General features: G+C 62.0%; 1 protein-coding gene across 2 annotated transcripts in view; it reads right to left on the bottom strand.

The window, feature by feature from the left end:
* The window catches only part of MACROD1 (mono-ADP ribosylhydrolase 1), a 137596-nt gene that overhangs the window by 3759 nt on the left and 110978 nt on the right, over window positions 1–22859 (bottom strand). For both annotated transcript variants that reach the window (XM_031942621.1, XM_031942620.1), the window contains exon 4: window positions 11429–11458. In XM_031942621.1, the coding sequence (XP_031798481.1) occupies window positions 11429–11458 (30 nt within the window). The remainder of the gene's footprint in view (window positions 1–11428; window positions 11459–22859) is intronic.

Genomic DNA, 22859 nt, shown 5'->3' with positions numbered 1-22859 from the left:
TTCCCTGCCACCCCACTCTGCCGACGGAAAACCGAGGCCCAGAGACAAGGGGAGCTTCTGTTTGTGAGGGGGAGGGAGTGTGTGCGCTACCTGGGTCTGCTTCATCCCTAGCCCCCTGGGTGACCCCCCTCCTGGGGGCACTGCCCTCCCGGCCCCACCCCTCCCTCCTGGGGAACTGTTCCCCCCCTCCTGGGCCACTGCCTCCCCAGGGGACTCCCCTCCCTTCCCTCCCTCCTGGGGGCAATTCAGGGGGCTGGAAAGCCTCCCAGGGGCCTCCCCCCTTCCCCCACTGGCGGGGCTCTCTCCCCCAGAAGAGGACACAGATAATTGGTATTTAACAGACTCCATGTTTCCTGCCATGGCCAGGAGGGGGGATGCGCGCTGGGCTGGGGCCCTGCCCCTGCAGGGGATCCGGGGCCTGGATTTGGGAGGTAGTGAGTTCCCCATCATGGGCAGTCCACAAGGAGAAGGGGTCTAGGACTCGGGCCCCCTCTCTTCCCCTCCGTGAACGCTGCGCTCTGGACAAGTTGGGCCCCCGGCCTCAGTTTCCCCACCAGGACCCACTTTTTTCTAGGCCCCTCTCACTCTGTTGGGGTGTTGGGGGTAGCCTCGGTGACAAGCAGCGCAGTGGGCTCTCCCTGTGGGCGGGAGCTACATTCTTGGGTCCTGGCATACAGCAGGCACTCAATAAGTGCTCTGTTGGAACCATGCTCAAGCTAGAATTCCTCTCCCCCCTTTCCCTAAGAAAGCTCCTTGCAGACCTCTAGTGAAGGGGAGCTCACTCCCCGCTGGAGCCCCCCATTCCACAAGCATTTCTTGCCACAGGGGACTTCTTTGGGACCTCCCCATGGCCTCTGGCTCTGCCCTAGGGCCCCTGAGCCACTCCCAGGTTCTCTACGACCCCAGGCTCCTCTTTGCTTGTCAACGTTCCTCTTAAACTTGGTGAAGGAAAGGCTCCCCAGGGCCCGGCTCCAAAGTGGAAAGCAGATGAAAGAAGGCTGTGACCCGCCCCAGAGGACCCAGAGAGGGGTGCGGCTTGTTCTATTGGAGGGGAAGGGCTCTGGGGGAAGATGCTCAAAGAGCAGATGTCAGGTTCTTAGTCTCTGGTGAGCCTCCCCGGCAGAGGAGGTGAAGCCAGAGTCCAACCTCCCCATGCTACAGATGGGACAACTGAGACCCGCGGGGGTCAGGGATGGCAAGACCGAAGGCGAAGGGAGGGAAAGATCCACCTAAGCCAGGCTTCACTTAGAAGAGGAGTGGAGGGTCAGAGCGGATCTGCAGTAGCAGAGCCTAGGCCCGAAGTCGCGGGGCGCGGGCTTCAGTCATTAGGAAGGCGTCTGGGAAGAAGAGGAGCCGAGGGACTCCCGGCCACGGGCAGCTCCTTCGGCCCCTTCCCCAGCCTCAGCTGAATGTTCTGAAAAATGGGCCGGAGGCACCTGGAACAGCAGAGACGCCACCTGGAAAAACGCCCCCGAACACCCGGCACTCCCCGAGGTCGGCTGCTCCCGCCGGGGGGGAGGGGCAGGGCGCCTCCCGACCGCTGAGCCCCGCCCCCTCCCCCTCCTCCTGCCCCTTCTGCTCGGCCCGGGGGCAAAGTCGCCTCTGAGAACGAACCCCAGCTCCTCCGGGAGCGATGTAATAACAGCACTTGAAGGGGCCGTCGGTGGCTATTTAGGCCACTGGAATATTCATGAAGGGAAGATTAAATATTTAAATTTATTCAGTCATAAAAACAACCCTCGGTGGGCTAGCGTTTTTCATGTTAAGCAAACAAGCAAACAGGGGCTAATTCATTATTTAAGGCAATGTCTGCGTGCTGGCCTGGGTGGGCCGGGGCTCCTGCCAGGGGGCGCTGCTGGGTCTGGCCACCTGCTGGCCCTCGAGGGGCGGGAGGGTGACCGAGGCTGGGGGTCTGTGAGGGGCCGGGCGGGGCCGGGAGAGGGCGGGGCGGGGAAGGGGAGGGGCCTGGAGGATGGCCGGGAGAGGGTGGGGCAGGGAAGGGGAGGGGTCGGGGGGGGGCCTGGAGGATGGCCCGGAGGGGCTGGGAGGGACAAAGCTCCCTCCTCTTTCTGTTACTCCCTGTTGCCACAAGGGCAGGATTCTGGGGTGAGTGTGACGCGTGATCTGTGTGCGAGCCTGCGTAACCCCTGGGTGTGCTCGCTGTGACCATGAGGGCAGGTGCGCCCGCGTGTGCAATCAGTGAGTGTAAAAGAGCTGCCCGCCTCTATAGCTCCCTCCTCCCCTTCCCCCCCGACGCAGGGCCCAGAGCCCTTGACCGGGTTGACCGGGTGAGTGAAAGGCTGAGTAACGGCTGGAGGCCGGAGGCCGCGGGGCCTCAGTGGTGGCCTCCCCCCCCCTCCCCGAGCCTTTCCTCGGGGCCTCCGGCGCCCACCCCCCACACACGTGCATCCCTCTGGAAGGGCCTAATTAGGCCCATTGCATAGACGGCGAGGCCGTGTTGGACCTGCCGCCTCTCAGGTGACCCGCGGCCCTCTGTGAAGGGGCCCAGCGAAAGAAGTGGGAGGGGCGCCTCCCCCCCCCTCCCCAATGCACACCCGAGGAGCTGGGGCCACCACGTGATCCTGAGCCTTGGTCTGGTTAGGAACTGAAGGCTCCTCTGCCCACCGGCCCCAGAGACATGACCGGGGTAGGCCACTGGGGCTCGGGCTCAGGGTGCTAACTTCAGAGGGTCCCCAGGCCCGGGTAATGCTTCAGGAAGGGAAGCTCCGCTTAGGATCTTGGTGGCGGGTCCGCGGGTCCTGGGAGCAGGCCTTTCCCGACAGTCTGGATCCAGCCAGGCTCCGGGGTTGCCCTCTTGCCGGCTGCCAAGCCAAGGTGGGGGGGGGGAGCCCAGGCTGCCCAGAAAGCTGCCCACCCGCTCTCACTCAGCCCCAGGTACCTGTGGGGGAAGGGACCAGACTGATTCTTTCCTGACTACAGTTCATGGCAAGTCCCGGCCCTTGCCTGGGCCTTAGTTTACCACCAGAAAATGGAAATTATGCAACTTCTAGTTCAGCGCGCATTTATTAAGAACCTACTGTGTGCATGGCACCTGCTGAGGGCTCTAGGTATATAAGTCAAATGTTCTGCTCCCGAGGAGACCTCCTTGCTGAGGGGTCTGGGAGAGAACTCCTGGGGCTCTCCCTGCCTAGGCAGCTGGAAGGAAGGCAAGTGAAGAGAGGGGATGGCAGGATGGGCAAGCCTCCCCCGGCCCCCCGACTTCTCTCATCCCCATCTCAACTTATAGCATCCTCACCGCCTTCTACACTGCCCCAAAGTGCTTCCTTCACAACAGACTGAAAAGGGCATCTGCCGTTCTAGAGTCCTTCCCAATCCTGATGGTCTGTTCTAGAGTCCTTCCCAACTCTGACGTCCCCCGTTCTGGAGTCCTTCCCAGCCTTGACACCCCCATTCTAGAATCCTTCCCAACCCTGACATTCCTGTTCTAGAACCCTTCCCGGCCCTGATTGTCCCCGTTCTAGTCCTTCCCAGCCCCTATGTTCCCTGTTCTAAGAGCCCAGCCAGCTCTCCAGTCATGGGCTTTCTCCAGCTCCCTTCGGCGCTAAGCCCCAATTTCTGCCCCCAGGCCCCCCAAACTGGGCTTCAGCCCTAATTTGGGCCCCCTGCAGTGATGGGGAACTCCCGGACCCCTCCCCTCGCCAAGTCCCTCTTCCCAGCCCTGGGCCTGGAGGTCAGGGCCTCTGACCCTGCTCGTGGCAGGGGTCATGCCAGGCGGCGTGCCCGCTGCCGCCCCATGCCCGCCCCACGCCAAGTGGGGAGCGGGCGAGCAGGCCCCGGGTGAGAAGACGGATGGGCCGGGGCTCAAGCTCCGTGATTGGGAATTCATTATTGCGGGAGAGCAGCTCCTTAAATGGAGATTTGAAAACATTAAGGCTTCATTATGGATATGACGGCCGGGCCCCATCCATCACGCAAAAATCACTCCCGTTATTAAAAGAAGTCTCGTGGTGGCTGCCGACGCCGGGGCCTCGGTGGGCACGCGGAGCCGGCCCAGCCGCCCCACGGCCTTCCCTGGCCAGGGCCGGGCTGGAGGCCAGGGGCGCCACCTTTGCCACGGCCGAGGCGGGTGGGCGTGGGCCCGAGTTCTGGACAGGGACCACCTTCTCCAGGAAGCCTCCCCTCCCCCCCCCCCCCCCGCCCCAGGGCCTTCACTGCAGCCACGCCATCCTGGGCATCCTATCGGGTTCTGTTGGCGACCGTCTCCCCCATAGACAAGGGGCTCCTGGAGGGCCTCCTCGGTATCCCCAGTACCTGCCCAAACCTGGGCACTGCATGGGTGTTTATCAGCCACAAGGGCCTGGGGCGTGCCTCAGTTTCCCTCTCTATAAAAATCAGGGGGCCAGACTCCATGTGGTCCTTTCTGGCGGTCAGTCTGATAACTTTTGGGGTGTTTGGGCAGCAGTGAGCACTCTTCCTCCCCCCGGGTCCCTAAGGCAGTGTCTGAGGCCCAGCTCCACTCCCCGTCCCGTTCTCCTTGGCCAGAAATATGGCCAGTGCTGACCTCCCTAGGAGCTCCTGGACCTTTAGGGAAGAGGAAGAAGCAGAGAGAGACAGAGACAGAGACACAGAGAGAGAGATAGGAGAGACACAGAGAGAGAGAGACAGAGAGGCAGAGAAAGAATACTGGGACAGAAACACAGAAGGAGGGGGGGGCAGGCAGAAAGTCGGAGGGCGGCTGGGGGAGGGAAGACAAGGAGCATTAAGGTGAGTGTGGGGCGGGGGAGGGTCCCTCGGGGTGTATAGGGCCGTCAGGGAGAGGACAAGGCCCCCGTCTCTGGGGGATGAGCTGCGCCCGCTGTGAAGGCCTGTGGCATCAGTGCCTATGTCCTTGGCCCTGTGATTGCATCGGTCAGTGTGGAAAGAGTCCCAGCGTGGATCCCTCCCTCCACTATTCCAGGTGGGTGACCCTGGGTGCTGGAGTTGAGAGCTGAAGCTCCGGGTGTCCCAAGGCTGATTGGGGACCGAGGCCCAAGGGGAGTCCAGGCTCTCCTGCCCCCCCATAAGCCTGTGAGTAGGTACAGTTTGGGCTAACTGGTGCCAGGTGTCATTACCACCCCACCAAGGGCACCACACCTGGCATACTGTAGGTGTCTAATAAATGAAATGCTTGCCACTGGAACAGCCCTCAGGAAGGGTCTCAAAAGGACCCAGGCCCTCCAGGTCCGGCGCTGTGGGTCCAGAGGGGTCAGCACTGGCCACGTCGGAGCCTCCCTGCTCTGCATCCCGAGAACCTCCCTGCTGACAGCGCCGCCCCACAGCGCCCCGGAGCAGGGGCCAAGTTGGGCCAGGGTCTTGAGCTGGAACCTCCATTATGCTCTGTGGGGAGGACCGCAGACACACTGCCCCCCCCCCACACGCAGCCTGACTACATGGAGGTAAGACCCTGGAGGGCAGCAACCACCTCCTCTTTCCCTTGGGGGCTCCCAGCCCAGGGCCTGGCTTGGGGCGGGGCCCCCGCACCCTGATCCAGTGACCAGCTTCTCCACCCTCCCAGAGTGACTCTTCCCCCATGCCGGGGACTCTCCGGCTCCTACCCCGCCTCCTGGCAACCTTCAAGGCTCAGCTAGGCCCGACTCCCAGGCAGGGCCTTTCCTTTGGAAATGACCTCCAGGCCCTCCTGGCCACAGCTTGTTCGCACGCAGCTAGTGTGTCCCCCATTAGACCGGGAGCTTCCTGAGGGGCCCCTGAACGGCCTTTCTGTGCATCCTTGGTACTTGGCACGGAGCAGACGGAGGGACAGACGGGAGGGTGGACAGAGGGGTGGACGGAGGGGCAGACAGAATGATAAACAAAGGCCACATCGATGGGAGAACGCGGCATCCCAAAAGCCTGACGTTGGGATGGACACAAATGGATGCAAACTACAGGCGGAGTCACCCTAGTAATGCAGTGGGGCAGCAGGGATGGGGAGGCTGGATTAGCAGCACGTGAAGCTCAGTAGGAAGACACAGGAATAATATCGAGGGCCGGGGGATGTGAATACAAATCTGCTAGACAAGAGTATTGTAGGTAACACTGGAGGGCACCAACACAGCAACATCATTGTGATACAAATGGCACAAACATGAGCCCACGACAGTGAATAGCGATATAGCCAAACACCATGTTAATGCAACTGTAGCAAGAGCATCGATACAATGTTCCGCTCTACATTAATCCAGTGCCACGTGAGACGGAGAGAACGCGGATGCACCGATGTAGCACGTGGTGCCGTGTGGCAGAATATTCACATGCTCATATAGCAACATGATGCAACACGGACACTATGTCAATGTATCGCACTGATACGAATGATCTATTAACGTGCAACTGACACACACTGTATATTCATATAATACCACGTGAGGTCAAGAGAACATTGTATCGATGCACTGATAGCGATCTAACACACAGTAACATATAATTACACAATAGTATAAGACTAATATATTAATGCATTAACATGACGCAGCACGGACACCACATTAATAGACTTCACCAATGGGAGCGGCGCGTTAACTGCAATATGGCTGACACACGTTATCTCCCACAGGAGCCGTCATCAGAGCCATGGGTGGAGGAAGTCCCACCTGTGAGGGGTGGGGGAGCTCGAGCAGAGGCCGAGACGGGAAGGAGGACTCCGGCCGGGACGGTCCCATTTCTGGGACAGAGAACCCAGGTGAGGGGGAGACCGGGCCAGGAGCGGTGGGTGCCAGGGGCTAGGGGGCCCAGAGAGGGGAAGGAGAACTCTGGCTGGGATGGTCCCATTTCTGGGATGGAGAGCCCAGGTGAGGGGGAGACCGGGCCAGGAGCGGTGGGTGCCAAGGGCTAGGGGGCCCAGAGAAGGGAAGGAGAACTCCATATGGTCCCATTTCTGGGACGGAGAGCACAGGTGAGGGGGAGACCAGGCCAGGAGTGGCGGGCGGGGGCCGGCAGCAAGGGGCGGGGCCGGGGCAGGAGCGGGGGGGGGGGCCAGAACGGAAGGAGGCAATGAATTAATCTGTCAGCAGGCGGGCGGGCGGCGTGGCAGCAAAGTCGTGATTTAGGTGAATAATTGAAACGCGGCGATACATTTGTTATCCCTTTAGTGCAAAAGTGGCAGAAGAAGGCGAGGGGTAATTGAAAAATAGAACACAAATCTCTCTGTGAAAGCCCGTTGCTTATCGCCGAGTAAACATTTCAGTCCTAATAAACAAGAAGGACTCTTGTCATGGGTGTGTTGATTTAGTCTCTGATTTAAAGCCCCTGCCTCTCTTTTTGAACAGACAATGGCAGAGCTTTCGGAAAATTTTTTATTGATCCAGTAAAAGGCTTTCACTGTGGTAGTAAAAGTTGGAGTGGGCTTGGCGTGGCCCGGCGTCCAGCCCTGAGCATGCTGGGAAGGCACGGCCGGGGGCCTCCAGGCTGAGGGTCCGCCTCGCTGGGGCCTTTGGGACAAAGGTGGAAGGGACCTTGGAGTGACTGGGACAACATTCTCCAGAGTGGGGAGAGGGGGGCGCAGGCCTGGACAGCAGTGACCTATCCAAGGGCACACAGACGCAGAGTCTGGATTTCAGCAGCCGGACGGACCGTTCTACCCTGATGTCTCAGACCTGTCCAGGAGCAGCAGGAGGCTCCCATCAGGGAGAGACCCACAATCAACCAAGTCAGCACCACGGACAGAGCCCGGCCCCTGCTGGCTTTGGGCCCAAGGCTGCCCCTTCCTGGTCCTGCAGACAGACCTCCTGTCCTTTGTGGGGGCAGGGCAGCAGAGGAAGGGGGGGGTGGGACTGACTGATAACGGGAGCAGCTGGGGAGGGGGCACTGCCTGTCCCTGGGCCTTGGTTTCCCCACCTGTAATCTGAGAGGATCAAACCTGTGGACGCTCCAGGTCTCCCTGCCTCCCCACGAGCCCGGCCCTGCCTCGGGTAGCGAGGAGGGGGCTTCCCACTTGACTGGATGGTGCGGTGGTTAGCGTGACCTGAGCTCCAGCCCTGCCTTGGAGCTTAGGGAAATCATGTGACCTCTTGGCCTTGGTCTCCGCATCAGTAAAATGGAGGCACAGACCCAGCTCACGGAGGGCGCAGGGAGATCACAGACAAAGCCCGTTGCAGGCTTAGAGCAGTGCCCCAGTGCCGGCTGTTTGTTAAGATTATTATTCAGTGGAGGAGGAGGAGGAGGAGGCGGCGGCGGCAGAGAGAATGGAGATCTGAACCCCACGTTCAGTTCTCTCCACACTACATTCCCCCCCCCAAAGGACCATAATGCTGGCTCTGGGTTCAAACCTCCAGGGGGCGCCCCTTGGCGGGGGAGCTGGGGGAGGGCGGCTGACCAGAGGAGAGCCGGCCGCAGGGTCGGCCAGACAGGGACGGCGGCGCCTCGCACTCGTGGACCCCTTCAGCAAATGCCAGGAAGCACCTCCTTGGCTGGCATCAGGTTGGGGCAAAATCCCTGCCCTCTGGCTCTCGCCAGCTTGTGGGGCACAGGCAGTGGCTGCCAGCCTACCAGGCAGTCCGGTTGGAGGTCCCGAGGGGAAGGGGGCATCGGGGAGGGCTCCCCGGGGGCGGCGGGCACCTGTGGTGCCCCTCTGGGCCCAGCTCCTGCGGGGCATCTCCAGGCAGACCCTCCCTCAGGGGCGCCCGCTCCGGGCTCCGGGGCCCCTCTCCCTGGCCTGCTTCCAGCTCCGCCTGCGGCGCAGCCGCCCTCCCTCACCTTGTTCTGCAATCCCATTTACAGACTAACAGCCCCTCTCTGACCTGCACCCCGCCGGCGCCATAAATCTCCCGCTGGCGTTAAAAAGCCGGACCTGGGCCCGCTTCCTCCCAGCGCTCCCTTCCTGCCCGGGGCCCATCCATCTCTGTCAGGAGCTCCCGGCTTCTGTAAACACCCGCCCCTCCCCAGCCCCGGGCGGCCCCCCGATCACTGCAGCTATGTGGGGGCGGGGGGACAGGGAAGGTGGGGGGGCACCCTGCTCCACCAGACCCCCGCCCAGGGTCCAGGAGCGGGCTCCCCTCTGACCCCAAGGACCCCCTTTGGTCCTGGCCTCCTGGGCCGGGCAGGGCTGTTCTGCCCTCTCTGGCCCTCCCTGAGCCTGGAACCTCATGCCCCAGCTTCCCTCCTGCCCCGAGTGTCTCTGGGAACATCAGAACCAAAGTGACCTTCAGGGCATGCCCTGGGACACTGCGAGGCCGGCAGTCAGGGACTCAGTGAGGCTCCATGGGCCGGCCCTGGGCTAAGGGTGGGGACGTGAAGCCCCGGGCCTGCCCTCAGGGAGCTGCCAGTGCTGGTCTTGGCTCCCACCCTCCCTCCACCCACCCAAAGATGCTGGGAATCTTCCTCTCCTGCATCCTCCACTTCCCTGTCAGATGCAGGAGCGCAGGGGGATGGACTTCATGACCTCGAGGGTCAGCCCTATGGAAGGGGCCAATGATTTGTGGAGATTACTGGGCTGGGAGTCAGGGAGGCCACAGCTCAAAATCCAGCCTTAGACTTACAAATAAGAATGCCAGGCATGTCACTTAATCTCCCCCAGCCTCAGTTTCCCCATCTGTAAAGCGCCCTCAGGACTCGCCCAGCAGGACAGCGTGGGGCTCCCTGAGCCGTGGATCATCCCAGGGTCCCGTGTGACGGTCCTCCATCCCATCCGCAGTTAGGGAGAGCGCCCAGAGGTGGGTCACGTCAGGGGACGCTGCTGGCCTTGGGACGGCCTCAGTGACCTCCTCGTGTCCGCCCCGCCCTCAGCCTCCCCCCGGCCTCTGCTGCCTGCTGGCCTCCAGGCTGGCCTAGCCAGGCTCCCCCGGCGCCCAGGCCCACGGGGCCGTCTCTCTGCTGCCCTGCTCCTGGAGGGTCCTGGAGACCAGGAAACACCAAGGTCTGGGGCAGTGATTTTTCAGACCCTCAGTCACCCCTGCCCCGGGGGCTGCAAGAATGAGCACTTACTGTGCACCAGGCCCCTAGACCAATGCCACCAACTCCATCCCGGCCCTTGCTGAGCACCTACTGCGCGCCAGGCCCCCAGGGAGCCCGGACTCCCGAGTACCTCCAGCCTGCCCAGCCAGGAATGTCCTCCACACTCACCTCAGGACTGGGGGGGGGGGAGACAGGAAAACAGCTCCCAGAACAAACAGCCCCCCCCCCAGCTCCCAGCCTGGACAGCTCTTAATGCGCCTCTTATTTATTCCCGACCTGTGACCCTTTTATTTTTCCCCCTTTTAAAACCTGGCCTAGCCCGCGCCCGCCGCCCGCCTGCGGTAAACACAGCCCTGGGATTTATCCGCGAGCCCATTAACCTCCGCTCTCCAGCTCACCAATCATTCCTCCCGCCACTGCGGGAGCCCGGAGGGAGGCGGGGGCCGGTGGCAGGAGGGGCCCACGGCATGGCTGTCCCTCCCTTGCCCGCTCCGGGCTCCAGCCGCCTGCTCCCTCCTGGGCTGGGACCAAAGCGAGACATCTCGGCTGAGGGTCACACTCTCCCTGACCTGAGCCCCCTGGGACCCCCCGGAGCCCACTGGGACAGACCCTCAGTCACCCCTTTCCCGGGGGCTGCAGGAATGGGCAGAGACCAGGGACTGGACCCGGCCAGCCCGGGAGGGAAGCTCAGAGGGAGCCCATTGCCTGACACGGGCAGGGAGGGCGCGCGTCAGGCTCCACGGCCGCTTAGCACATGGCTGACCTTGGCCAACCAGCCCCCAGGCCCTGGTCTCAGTCTCCTCATCTGTAAAATGGGAGCTGGGCCCTGGAGTCCAGGGAGCTGCACACAGTGGGGGTGCTGGGGACAGCAAAAGCTGTGAGTGGAGAGGAGGACTCAGAGGCCAGAACGATGGAGACTGGGAGCCACGGCCCTGGGGTCCACCTGGGCCCTGAGAGTACCGGCACGCTGGCGGAGGGCGCAGGCCCGTGGGAGGCCTCGAACCCGGGTCTATTATCCCGCCACGGCTGCCTCCAGCATCCCAGAATCCCTTGGGACCTGGTTTGAAAAGTGCATGGAGGAAGTGAACGAGCATTTATTAAGCTCCTACTATATGCTAAACTCTCCACACAATTTTCATGCCCACAATAACCCTGGGAAGGAGGTGTTATTACTGTCCCCATTTTATTAATGAGGAAACTGAGGAACAGGGAAGTCACCCAGCTAGCGAGCTTCTGAGTCTGGATCAGAACGGGACTTCTAAAATCCATGGCCACTGCGCCCAATAATCCCAGACGGCTTTAGCTGGAATACCCCCAAAGATGGGGAGCTCACCCCTTACTGAGGCAGCCTGTTCCTTCTCAGGCTTGTGCCTCTCTTTTCCAGGACAGACCCCCCGACTCTCGGCTGATCCCCAAACAGGAAGGAGCGGGGCGAGGAGGGGGCGGACGAGGCCCCAAGGGTCAGGGCCAGGCCGGGCACAGGGGAAGGGAGGGGGCGGGAGTCCCAGGGAGCCCCAGAAACAAAGCAGGTCACACTTACCACCGCCGCCTCCGAGCAGGGAGCTGTTAGCTGTAAGAGAAGGACAGAGGGTCAGTGAGAGGTACTGGACCACAGGCGGCCTCCTCCCAGGGGTGTCTGGTTAGGCAGAGGTGCCAGGGTTCTGGGCACGGGGCGGGGGGGGGGCAGCCGGTGAAGGAGGAGCCGGCAATGTGCTGAGACTGGCCCGAGCTGGAAGCTTCCTGGGCCACTAAGGACGAGGGCTCCTGGCTCCAGGACGTGGTCATCCGGGCCCAGTGGGAGAGGGACGGAGGCTGGACTAGGAGAAGGAGGCGAGAGTTCACTCCTGCACTGGCAGGGCTCTCCTATCCCGGAGCCACGCCTAGGCTGGGGCAATGAGGGCCGGAGACCGGGGACCACGGTAACTACCCAGCCGGAGACTCGGAACTGAGGGTCCTCCACAAGCCCCACTTTGCCAGTCTCCCCAGAACCTTTCCCACTTCTCCCAGCCTTCTGTTCCCCAGCTAGGCCCTGCCCTCCCCCAGGAGCTTCCTGTCTCCTGGACCCCCCACCCTGGAATCATCTGCTTTGGCCCACTGTCCCCTTTGCCTCTTCCCGAGACTCAGGTGGGGCCAAGTGTCCCTTCCCAGCCTCCAGCAAATCTGTCCCAGCAACAAAGATCTGGTTAAGAGTTCAGGTACTTAAAAAGTCCAGGTACTCAAGGAAGGAGTTCAGGTACTTAAAAAAAGAGTTCAGGTACTTAAAAAGCAGTCCAAGTACTTAAGAAAGCAGTTCAGGTACTTAAGAAAGGAGAACAGGTACTTAAAAGCAGTCCAAGTACTTAAGAAAGGAGTTCAGGTACTTTAAAAAATCAGTCCAGGTACTTAAGAAAGGAGAATAGGTACTTAAAAAGTAGTCCAGGTACTCAAGAAAGGAGTCCAGGTACTTAAAACCAGTTCAAGTACTTAAAACAGAAGTTCAGGTACTTAAGAAAGGACAACAGGTACTTAGGAAAGGAGTTCAGGTGCTACAATACAATCCAACAGTCAGTCCAGAAAAGACAACACAATATATATTGTACAGACATTTATTCAGCCCCTACTGTGTGCAGACCACACCTGATCCCTGTGCTCTTGAAGCTCAGTCTAGCGGCCCAAAAGAGGCCAGCCCAGACAAGAGCATAGTTTTATAGGAGGAGGGAGTATCAGAGGGCTCAGAACCGTGGCGCAATCGGGTCACTGGGAAGGACCAGGCTGCTCCCCAGAACTACCAAGAGCGAAGAGCAAAGCAGGAGGGGCCGTGGGTTGGAGCTCCCCCCAAGTTAGGATCTTGGGCCCTGGGGGGCCCGGGTCCCCTTTCTCAGCTCTTTCATTAACAACGCCACCATTTCGGTGAACTCCCCAGTGTTCTTGTGCAGCAAGGGGTTATTCCTGGATGGCAAAGACAGGGTGCTGGGGGTGGGGCTCCCGGCACCCAGAGGGGAGGAGGGTACGCCCCGGGGGATGGCCAACCTGAAGGGGGACCCGGCTCCGTGAGCCGGGTGAGTCGATGGCTGCTGGAAGGACTGCCCCCACCCCCAGCTGCCCTCACTCCTGCGGCTCCTTCGATGGCCCCCGGGAGGGCTGCCCCCCATCCCCAGCCCACCCGCTCCTGCGGCCCTCCCCCCACCTCCGAGCTCCGCGTCCCATCGCCCATCTGGCTGGCAGAGTGAGCCGGAGCTGACAGGCCTTCAGGAGGATGCCAGCTTCCAGAGCGAGACCTGCCAATCTCCCTGACGGCATTTAATCGGCTGCCCCCTTCCTTCTCCTGCCCGAGAGGGGCCGGAGCTAATTGAGGCTGTCCATCTTTCCGGCCTCCCAGACTGCCGGCCTCCTGGGGGGGGGCTGCCCCAGCAGCCCCTGACCCCGGCCTGAGCCCCAAGATGCTGCCGGGCCTGCAGAAGCCTCAGGTGGGAGCTGATAAATGGGAGCTGTTGATGAAGATGGGAGGGAGCTGGCTGCCAGACAGGTGGGCGAGCGGGTGCGAGGGAGCGGGTCCCTGGGTTCGGGTCAAACATCCCCCGCTCCCCAAGCTGACCCCCTGTGACGGGGGCCTCTCCTCCCGTCCTGAGGGCCAGAGGAGGTTGGGGCTCCACCCTGGGCCTCCAAAGCCACGCCAAGGCGGGGGTGCTCCCAGCAGGGGCACAGCGGTGAGAAGCTGGGTTTGTGAGGAGGGGTCCGAACCTCACAGCGCCCCCCCCCAGGGATTCAGGGATGCGCTGCCCCACACTCTTGAGAGCCAAGGCCCCTGGGGGAGGATGGAGGCTGAGACGGGACAGATGGGGGAGGGCCTGGGGGCCGGTGGGGCTGTCCCAGTGGGAGCCGAGAGACCCCGGGGCGACCTCTTGCCACAGAGCTGTGCCAGGCACAGCGCCAGGGAGAGTCTCTGCCCTCAGAGAGCTTCTACCTGTGGGCGAGGCGGCGTCCCAAGAGGAAGAGAAATTGAGGGATGAAACACCAAGAATCAGGGGGAGTGGGAAAGGCCTCCCCAGGGACTGCTCAGGAGCCAGAGGGCCTCGGGGAGGGCGCCAGGCCTGGGGAACGGCTCGGGCAAAGACCCGGAGAGGGGAAAGTGGACGCCGCATTTGGGAAACGGGAGGGGGGCAGTCCGGCCGGGAGGTGGAGGAAGCAGAGGAGGCCCCGGGGTTCCGGGCCTGGGAGTTACTGAGGGTGTTGTGAGGTGTGCCAAGCATGGGAGGCTGGGGGAGGCTGGGGCGGGGAGGGGCTGCCGGGACCGCTGGGAGGACGCGGAGCCGGCCGGGTCTCGCAGAGCTGACAGCTCCTCGCTTGGGGAGTAATTAATTCCACGGCTGAAAACCCAGGGCTGCGTTACTGGGGAGATTAATACCGGAGCTAATTAAGATGGAGAGTGAGGGAGAGCCACCCTCCCTGGGTGGGGGGTGGGGGCAGCGCCATGAAGGAGGGGGAGCCGAGGGAGGCAGAGGGAGAGGAGGTGAGAGGGGGAGGGGGGAGAGATAGAGAAAGGGGGAGAGAAAGAGAGAGAGAGAGAGACAGACAGAGATGGAGATAGGTCTCTCTGAGAGAGACAGAGAGGAAGTGAGAGGGGGAAGGGGGAGGGGGGCTGGGGGCTCGCCCTCTGCTAGCCCTTGCCCACCTTTCTCCCATCATGTCTCTCTCTTAATTAACACTGGCCACAAACGAGCTGGCAGCGGTTCAGGTGCAGGAAGGCGTGCCAGCGGCTGGCAGCTGGCCTCCCAGGGGGGCACGGCAGGGGGCGGGGGCTCAAGGAGACTGCGACCCCAGCTCGGGTCAGCCCCCGGCACCGAGAGCCGCCCAGAGACCCCCGAGGGGGGAGGGCAGGTTGGAGCTCCGCTCCCGAGGCGCCGGCACAGAGGCCTTGCCCAGACACGGCCTGAGCCTAATGGGCCCCGAGCCCGAATCCGGCCCCACGGCCTGGGAATGGGAGAGACTCCTTAGGGGGGCCCACAAGGGGGAGGGGCACTGAGAGCTTAGAGGGATTAATGTCAGAGCTGGGGGGCTTAGAACAGGGGGTGTCAGAGCTGGGGGGGGCTTCTGCAGCCTCCGTTTCTTCTTCTGTTAAATGAGGGCTGGCCCGTGGTCCTTTTCAGGGCTGGGTCTGTGGTGGGGAGGGGTCCTGGGCCGAGCCCTGGGAGGTTTCGGGGATCACGGGCCTGGCGCCTCCAAAGCCTCTGGTCCAACCCCTTCCTTTGCAGATGGGGGGGGGGCTTCCAAGGCTCGGCCCAGAGGCCCCACCATAGCCCGCACTTGTCAGCACACTGAGGGCCAACTGCTCAGGGGGAGGGGCTGCCCCAGTCTTTCTCTGTGTCCCCTGCAGGCCATGCCCAGCACACAATAGGGACTTAATAAATGCTCACTCACTCAGGGATCATTCGGCTACAGCTGGAGAGATCTTGGCCTTTCCTTGTACAGATGGGGACCCAGGGCCTGGCGTCCTGCCGTGGTGTTCACTCCTGACTCTCCCCCTCTGTACAAATGAGGGAGGGGGATAGGTGGGGGGCCCAGCTTGGGGACCACCAGCCTTTGGCGCCTCTGGGTGCCCTGGGCAGCCTCCTCTGTCCCTTTTTCGGGGAGTGGGGGACCCCCGAGCCGGTCCCCTCCCCCCAGCCCCTAGCCCAGCTCTGGGCACTGGGAGCCCCTGCAGGGCCGGGTGATGCTGCCAGGGGGCAAATGGCCCCGACCGCCACGGCGGGTGAGCTGCCCACAGACCGTCCCGGCTCCAGAAGTGCTGCCACTGCTGTTCCCTGACCAAGGAATAAATCCTCCAGGCCGCGGGCGGGTGTAGGGGAGGGCCTGGCACCAAGGTGCCCTGTGCCACAAGGGAGCCCGCTGACCCGAGGAAATCGCCGAGCCAGCTTGGCGGGGGAGGGCATGGAGGGGCGGGGGAGGGCACAGAGGGCACCGAGGGGCGGGGGAGGGCACGGAGGGGCAGCCAGCCACCGCTGCAGGGAGCATCCCGCCCGGAGGCCGACCTTGGGTGCTCTGGGCCCTGCCTGGAGCTGTCGGCCCACGTTCAGGTGCCGGCCTTCGGGCCTGGACCCCGTGGGCCGGGGGAGCAGGGAGGGGGCCCTGGGCGGGGTCCGAGCCTCTGCACGAAGCCGAGAAGCAGCCGGACCCCGTGGAGGGCCACTCTGCTCCGGGATGGCGCCTCGCCTTCCCTTCTCACCCCCAGGACCCCAGCGCCTCCAGCCTCACGCCCTGAGATCCAGGCCCTACCAAGTGTTCAAGCAGTGAAAGAAGCATCTATTCTGCGCCTCCTGTATGCCAGGCGCTGTGCCAAACACTAACAATAAAAAAAGGCAAAGACACAGTCCTGGTTCTCACAAAACTCCCAGTCTAATGGGGTTCACACGTCAGTCAGTTAACAGGCATATATGAAGCACCTACTATGTGCCAGGAAGTGAAGATACAAAGGCAGAATACAGCCCTGCCTTCAACAAGTTCACAGTCTAGTGGGGAAGACATGTAAACAGCCGGCACCAATAACTAGAGGCGGGACAAACTGGCAATAACCACAGAGGCAAGACATGTGCCTTAAGAGGGATCAGGAAAGGCTTTCTATGGAAGGGGAGTTCCTTACTGGGGCCTGGACCAAGTCAGCGCAGGTAGGATGGCCTGAGATCCGGGGGCACACAGTAAGCACTTAATAACTGCTAAGGGCACACAGTAAGCACTTAATAACAGTCTGCTGACTGACTCATTGATGCCCGGACCCTCTAAGCCTCCTGCTGCTCTCTGAAGGAATCACCTGCTTCTCTTCCCACCCCCCACTTTCCCTGCTGTTTGAGCCCAAGGGGGCGAGTTCCTGGTCCTCTTCAGGCCTCTGTCCCTCGGGCTCCGGGAGCTTCTCGCTGGCCGTTAGTGGGGGCGCAGTGGCCCCGGTCGCCTCGGGGGCAGCAGGCCCCGGTTCCGAGGGCATGAGATGGGACGCGGGGCCGGGAAGGGCCGGGGGTGGGGGCAGAGCCGGGGTCCAAGGGCAGCCGCCCCACGCGGGGCTGGGATAGGAAGGAGCCTCCTGCGGCCCCGGGCAGGGTCACGGCTGAGCCTGACACTCGGACACGAGCTCTCCGAGGCCTGTTTGAGTGATGGGAGCGCTCGGGCCCAGGGAGGCCAGGGACGGGCCCAGGGGCACTAGGGGCCTAAGCCAAGCTCGGGAGCCGCCTTCTCCCCATGCCTGGTTCCCGAGGAGCGCAGGCCCAGGGAGGCCACTGCCCCCTTCCCAGCCCTCAGCCAGGGGGTAAAGGGGACTTAGGGCAGCTCTTGGTGTGAGGATGATCTGGGGCCCTGAAGGGGCCACCTCCCCTCAATATCGGGGGCCCTGAAGGATCCCAACATCTGCTTTCTCCCCGTGTTCCAATCCAGCCTCCCAGCAGTCCCCACAGTGGCCCCAGGTCTGGTATGGGGTCCCCGCCTTTTCCAGAGCTGAGGAGACTTGGGGCAGCGGGAGGGGGTCCCCAAGCCTCCCCTTATCACCCCAGACAATCAGCCAGCGGGGCCAGTGGGTGGCGGTCAGATCTGCAGCCAGCCCTGGCTCCCGGCCTCCCCTCTCCCCCGATTAACATTATCGATCGCTCCCGCGCTGAACTCGCGGCCTCTGCCCCCCCCAGTCCGGCCCAGGCTGCCAGATCAATCTTGTTAATGCACTGCCGGGCCCCCATCACTCTCCTGCTCAAACACTGACAATTGCTCCCAAGTGCCCCCAGGACGGAGTCCAGCCAGTGCTTATTAAGTGGCTGCCCCGCCCCAGGCCTCCCGCCTGTGGGCCCAGAGGAGACTCCCGATGGGGGCCGGGGGCCAGGCTGGAAGGTTCCCTGCTGGGGAAGGGGGCGGAGGGGCCGGGGCTGCCCCAGGGGTCTTCGGGTCCTGGAAGGAGACGCTGGGGTTCAGTGAGAAATCAGCAAAAACGGATTTGGGATTTGGGCCCCACCCCAGGTCACAGATCCCCAAACTCTGTCCACGGGCCCCCAAGGTCAGGTGCTCTGGAGCGAGAAAGGCTTTGTCCAAAACCTCCTCACGCACCGAGAAGCGAACAGAGCCGGAGCCCCTCACCCAACGGCCCACAGCGGGGCAGGGGCAGGCTGGGCCCCCCCCCTCCCTGTCCCCACCCTCCCCGGCCCCACGTGCCGACGGCCCGCCCCCAGTCCCTTGCCCGCCGCCTTGTCCGTCCGTCGCCCCTCGCTCCCGCCACACGACCAGCAGCCCCCTCCTCGCCATCTCCTCAAGGTCACCCCTTGTTCCCAAGAGCCACAAAGCCCCAAAGAAGCCCTAACAGTAACAGCTCAGGAGCTTTAGGCGGATAATCCCGTCTTTACAGGGATGTTGGCCTCATGACGGCCGGAGCCCAAAGCCCCAGAGATCATCACTCTCCCGGGGCCCCCCGGGGCTCACGAGGGCCCGGACCCCCGGGCGGCCTGGCTCAGGGCGGGCCCTGGAAGGGGATGGGGCACTCAGAGTGGCCAAGGCCCCGGGGGGGGCGGGCAGGGCACCTGGGCCAAAGCTACAGAAAGAGGATTTGGCCAAAGCTCAGATTAGAACCGCAGAAGGCGCCTCCTGAGCTTAGGGGCCGGCGGAAGGGGGAGCAGAGAGGGGGTGAGAGAGGGGCATTCCTAGGGCACCTCACCATGGGGGGACCCAGAAGGAAGGCCACCAGAGAGGCAGGCGGAAACAAACCAGGTGGGGACAGCTCCTGCTGACCGACACCCTCGCCACCCTGCTCAGGCCTGGCCTCCCGGGAAGGAAAGGCCAAAGGATTCCCTGGGCCTCAGTTTCCCCCTCTGTAAAATGGGGCCTGAGCCAGCTCCCATGTTGTTGTTCAGGGTGCAGCTCTCTCTGAACACAAGGGAGAGGGGGCACGGGGAGTGCGAGGGCCCCGAGATGCGCCACCACTCATCGGGATTCTTCCCTGCTGGCCTCCCCCCGGCTGCCACCCGTGGCTCCCACTGCCTCCCCACCCCAGCCTGAGTTAGGTCCCTTCCCCCGCCGATTCTGGCCAGACTCTGAGGTTTCAGGCTCCCTCCGTGTGGGAGCCAGGGCGAGACCTTAGAGCCCGACTGACTGTGGGGCTGCCCCTGCCTTCTCTCCGGGAGATCCCAAGGACGCCCCCCAGAGGGAGCAGGCGGGGAGGGGGGAGCTGCCTGTGTGGGAAGGCCCGGTCCCTGGGGCTTGGTGCTTCCTGATGCCCACTGGCACAAGCCCAGGCCGAGGCAGCCGCCCCCTCCTCACGTCTCTCAGGCTCTCAAGCAGCTGCCGGTGATTTCCAGCTGCTGGCTGACCCCGGCACTCCCCCACTCCATAAACTTTAATAGCTCCCTCTGGCCTCCAGGACAGAGAACAGTTCTCAGCCTGAGCTTGACTTCCCGGCCTCCTTGCTGGCTGCGCCCCCAGCCCTGTAACAGCTGCCCCCATCAGCCTCGGCCGTTGTGGGGCCTCTGCCCGCCAGGACTCGTTTGGCATTCAGTGAGGGTATGCTGGGTCTGTGCCCCTCCCCGGGCCTCCCTCAGCAGAGACGGGGGAGGGGCCTTTTTGCTGATGCTTCCCTTGTAGGCACAGGGTAGGCATACAGTTGGCGCCTAATAAGCACCAGGGGACTGACCCACAGAGAGGTGAGCTCCCTTCTTCTGAGAGAGTCCCAGTACAGAAGTCTCCAGAAAGGGAGCAGGGGCCACGGCAGCACAGGCCCTTGCACTCCCCAGGGCGCAATCTTGGGCAAGCAGGGTCCGTCTCAGACTCAGTCTTCTCATCCACAGAGTGGGCACGGCGCCTCCAAACCGCCCAGCCGGGGGCCGCCGGCGCCTGTCTGGGCCCAGCAAGCACTGGGCAGGTGCCTTTGTTTTCTCCGCCCTGGTGGCCCCTCAGGAGAGGGGGCAGGTGGCCGTGGGCCCGCGGGAGGCCCCTGTGGCCCGGCCTGGGAGGCCCCGGCTCCCGCGCCCCCAGCCCTGCCCGTCGGAGGCTGCTGCGGACTGCCATTGGTATGCAGAGCCAGCGGCCATGCTCCTGCAAGCCCCGCTCTTTCTGCTCCGACGCCTGTTTTAAGAATCCCTCCTTGGCATCAGGCGTTGTGGTTGCCTGGCAACCACCTCCCCACATCCTCCCTCCCCTCGCCCGCTCCCTCCTCCCTCCCCTCCTGCTGCTGGTTTACAGCCGGCCTGGGATCTATTTCACTTGTCACTAGCAGGCCTCGCCCCCTCCCGCTCACTTCACCTTGGGGGCCTCCTAGACCCCGGGCTCGTGAACCCCCGATTGGGGCCCACAGGGAGCTCTGGCTGGGAAGGAGGGCGGGCAAGAGAAGGGGCTGCTGGGAGGGAGCTGGGAGCTGGGGCAGGTCGTGGCCTTCTTTGCTCCCCACGTCTTCAGAGGCAGATCAGGCAGACAGGACTGAGTCCCAGGGACCCCAAATCCAGGCCAGTTATGGGGACCGGCGGCTTTAGCCAAGGCGCCCTGCTGGGATTCCACAAGCGCAGTTGGGCAGAACCGCCCCGGGAGCCACGCTGTGGGAGCTTCGGTCCCTGTCTGTCCCTGGGCCTGGCTTTAACACCGGAGATAATCCCGGGTCCCAGGGAGGCTCACGACCCCCATTGGCCCCCTGACCCATGCCCAGGCCCCGCCTGTTTGTCTGACAGGCCAGGCCCCAGCGGTCGGGGCTTAGAGAAGGGAAATGTTTGTGTGGAGGGGCAGCCAGGCCCCCCAGGCCCGAGCCGGCCCCGCCCCCACGCCAGGCTCAGTTTGCCCGCAGTCCCCTCAGCTCTGCCCCCCTCTCTGAGCCCCCCGTGTTTCTGCCACTTACGTCCCAAAGGATGGATTTAGGCAGGGAATGAGGTGCGGGGGGGGGGGCATTCTAAAAAAGGCCGGCCTGATGGACCGGACCTCGGACTGAGAAACTGAGGCCTTGGGCTCCAAGGTGGTCCTGCCTCCTCTGGCCTCCAGGACCTCAGACAACTAACAGAACTAACAGAGGAGAATGTAAAGAACTAACCATGGCCCAAAAAGTCAATTGTCCTGGAGGGGCCTGAAGCCTTCCTGAGAGGCCGCCCACAGCCCAGCTGGTCCAACAGCGGCCGGCTCACTTCTCCCCCTTCCAGGAAAGCCCCTCAGACACTTGGGGACAGCCGCCCCAGAGCACCACGCCCCCTTGTTCGGAGGGCGATCCCCTGTCACAGCCGCGGCCCCTGATGCACGATGGCATCAGTGCAATGGCGGGGTCTGCTTGGAGCACAAGAGGAGCCGGCGAATGGCACGAGAGAAGTTTCCGGCCCAGTCGCCTAGTTTCATTAATTCATTACAACAAATTACAAAAACCAACGTAAGAAGGACAAGGATGAGGAGACGCGGCTCCCCCGCTGCTGCCGGCCCCCTGCAGGAAATGGATAAAAGACAAGACATTGACACGAATGAGCGTCATGTCCCCCAGAATTCTGGTGTGTAAAACAATCCCCACAACATATTAAAATACTTATGTGACGCTTTTACATTCACAAAGCGCTTCACTAATGCTGGCTCAGCTGATCCTCAGGCACCCTGGGAGATAGAAACTGTCATTATTACAGAGTTGGAAACTGAGGCAGCAGCGTCACCCAGAGAGAAAAAACTTGGGGCTGGATTTGAACTCAGGTCTTCCCGACCCCAAATCTAGTGCTCTGTCCGCCACGAAATCCAGCCCAGGTAGCAGGCGCACGATCAGGGAACCACAGAGAGAGACGGGAGAGACAGCAGCTCACAGCAACGTCCCTCCAGAAACTGAGACTCAGTTTTTAAGGGGAGGACAGTGGGGGCTGATAAGCCGCATTCCCCCCCAAACGTGGAGAACAATGACACCAGAGGAAACATCCCCGGAAAACTAGCTGCCAAAACAAAGCCAGCCCCGGGAATATTTATAGATAACACTGGGAGAACCCAAGAGAAGGTGGGAAAGGAAGCGGATCTGTCCCCGTCCCCCAGCGCGCTCCTCACTGGGATCACACGCGCAGCAATGGAGGCGGGACGGCTGTCACAGCCCGTCAGGTGCGCAGAAGCCGGCGCTGGAGGCAGCATCGCTGGGAAAGGGCCCAAGCTTGGAAAACTGCTGAGCTAAAGCCCAGGGGGGAGGGGGGTCTCTGGGACAAAATTCAGTCATTCTGTTGATAAACACTAAGCATCTTCTCTGGGCCAGATCCTGGATCCAAAAGGAGGCAAAAGACAGTTTCTACTTTCAAGAAGCTTATAATCTCATTGGGATAAATGTAAAGTCTCAGCTTTGGGTTCAAAAAATCAGCAGCTCGTCTGAAAAAGCTGCGCGGGTGTCGGAGGACGGCAGCCTCAACAGGAGGCGGTGTGGGGCCAACAGTGACGCGACCGGGTCGGGAGAGGGGGAGCTTCCAGGAACCGGGAGGTCCGGGCCCGCCTGGAGCACTGCAGTTAGTGCTGGTGCCGCGCTGCAGAAGGGACGTCTGCCGGAACTGGGGGGGCTGATGACCTGGATGTTCCAGCTCTGATGTTCCGTGGCTCGGAGCTTGGACACGTCAAGTGCACGGATCAATAACCAAGCGATGGCGGATCGAGAGGAACCCAGCCACATGTGCACAGGCTTATTCACACACATAGGGCCTGCACACATCACACACATGTACATATGCACATACATATACATGTGTTATATACACACACTATACACATACATGTACAGCACAATGTTATTCCCACATGCACACACATACATGTACTCATGCACATTTACACGCATGTATGTGCACACACACAAATGCACACATAATATGCTATTATACACACAGCATATTATATACATAGATGCACACACATGTACACGTATTCATACATGATATACCCACACATGTGCCCACGTGCATATATATCTATCACATATATATTATATATACACACATATACACATACACAATACACCCAAACAGAACCAAGGGGATTTGGGGGATGGACACCAACAA

The sequence above is a fragment of the Sarcophilus harrisii genome, chromosome 6 (assembly GCF_902635505.1).
Source record: "Sarcophilus harrisii chromosome 6, mSarHar1.11, whole genome shotgun sequence".
Lineage (NCBI taxonomy): Eukaryota > Metazoa > Chordata > Mammalia > Dasyuromorphia > Dasyuridae > Sarcophilus > Sarcophilus harrisii.
Note: the sequence above shows the minus strand (reverse complement) of the source record. Positions and strands in the feature narration are given on the sequence as shown.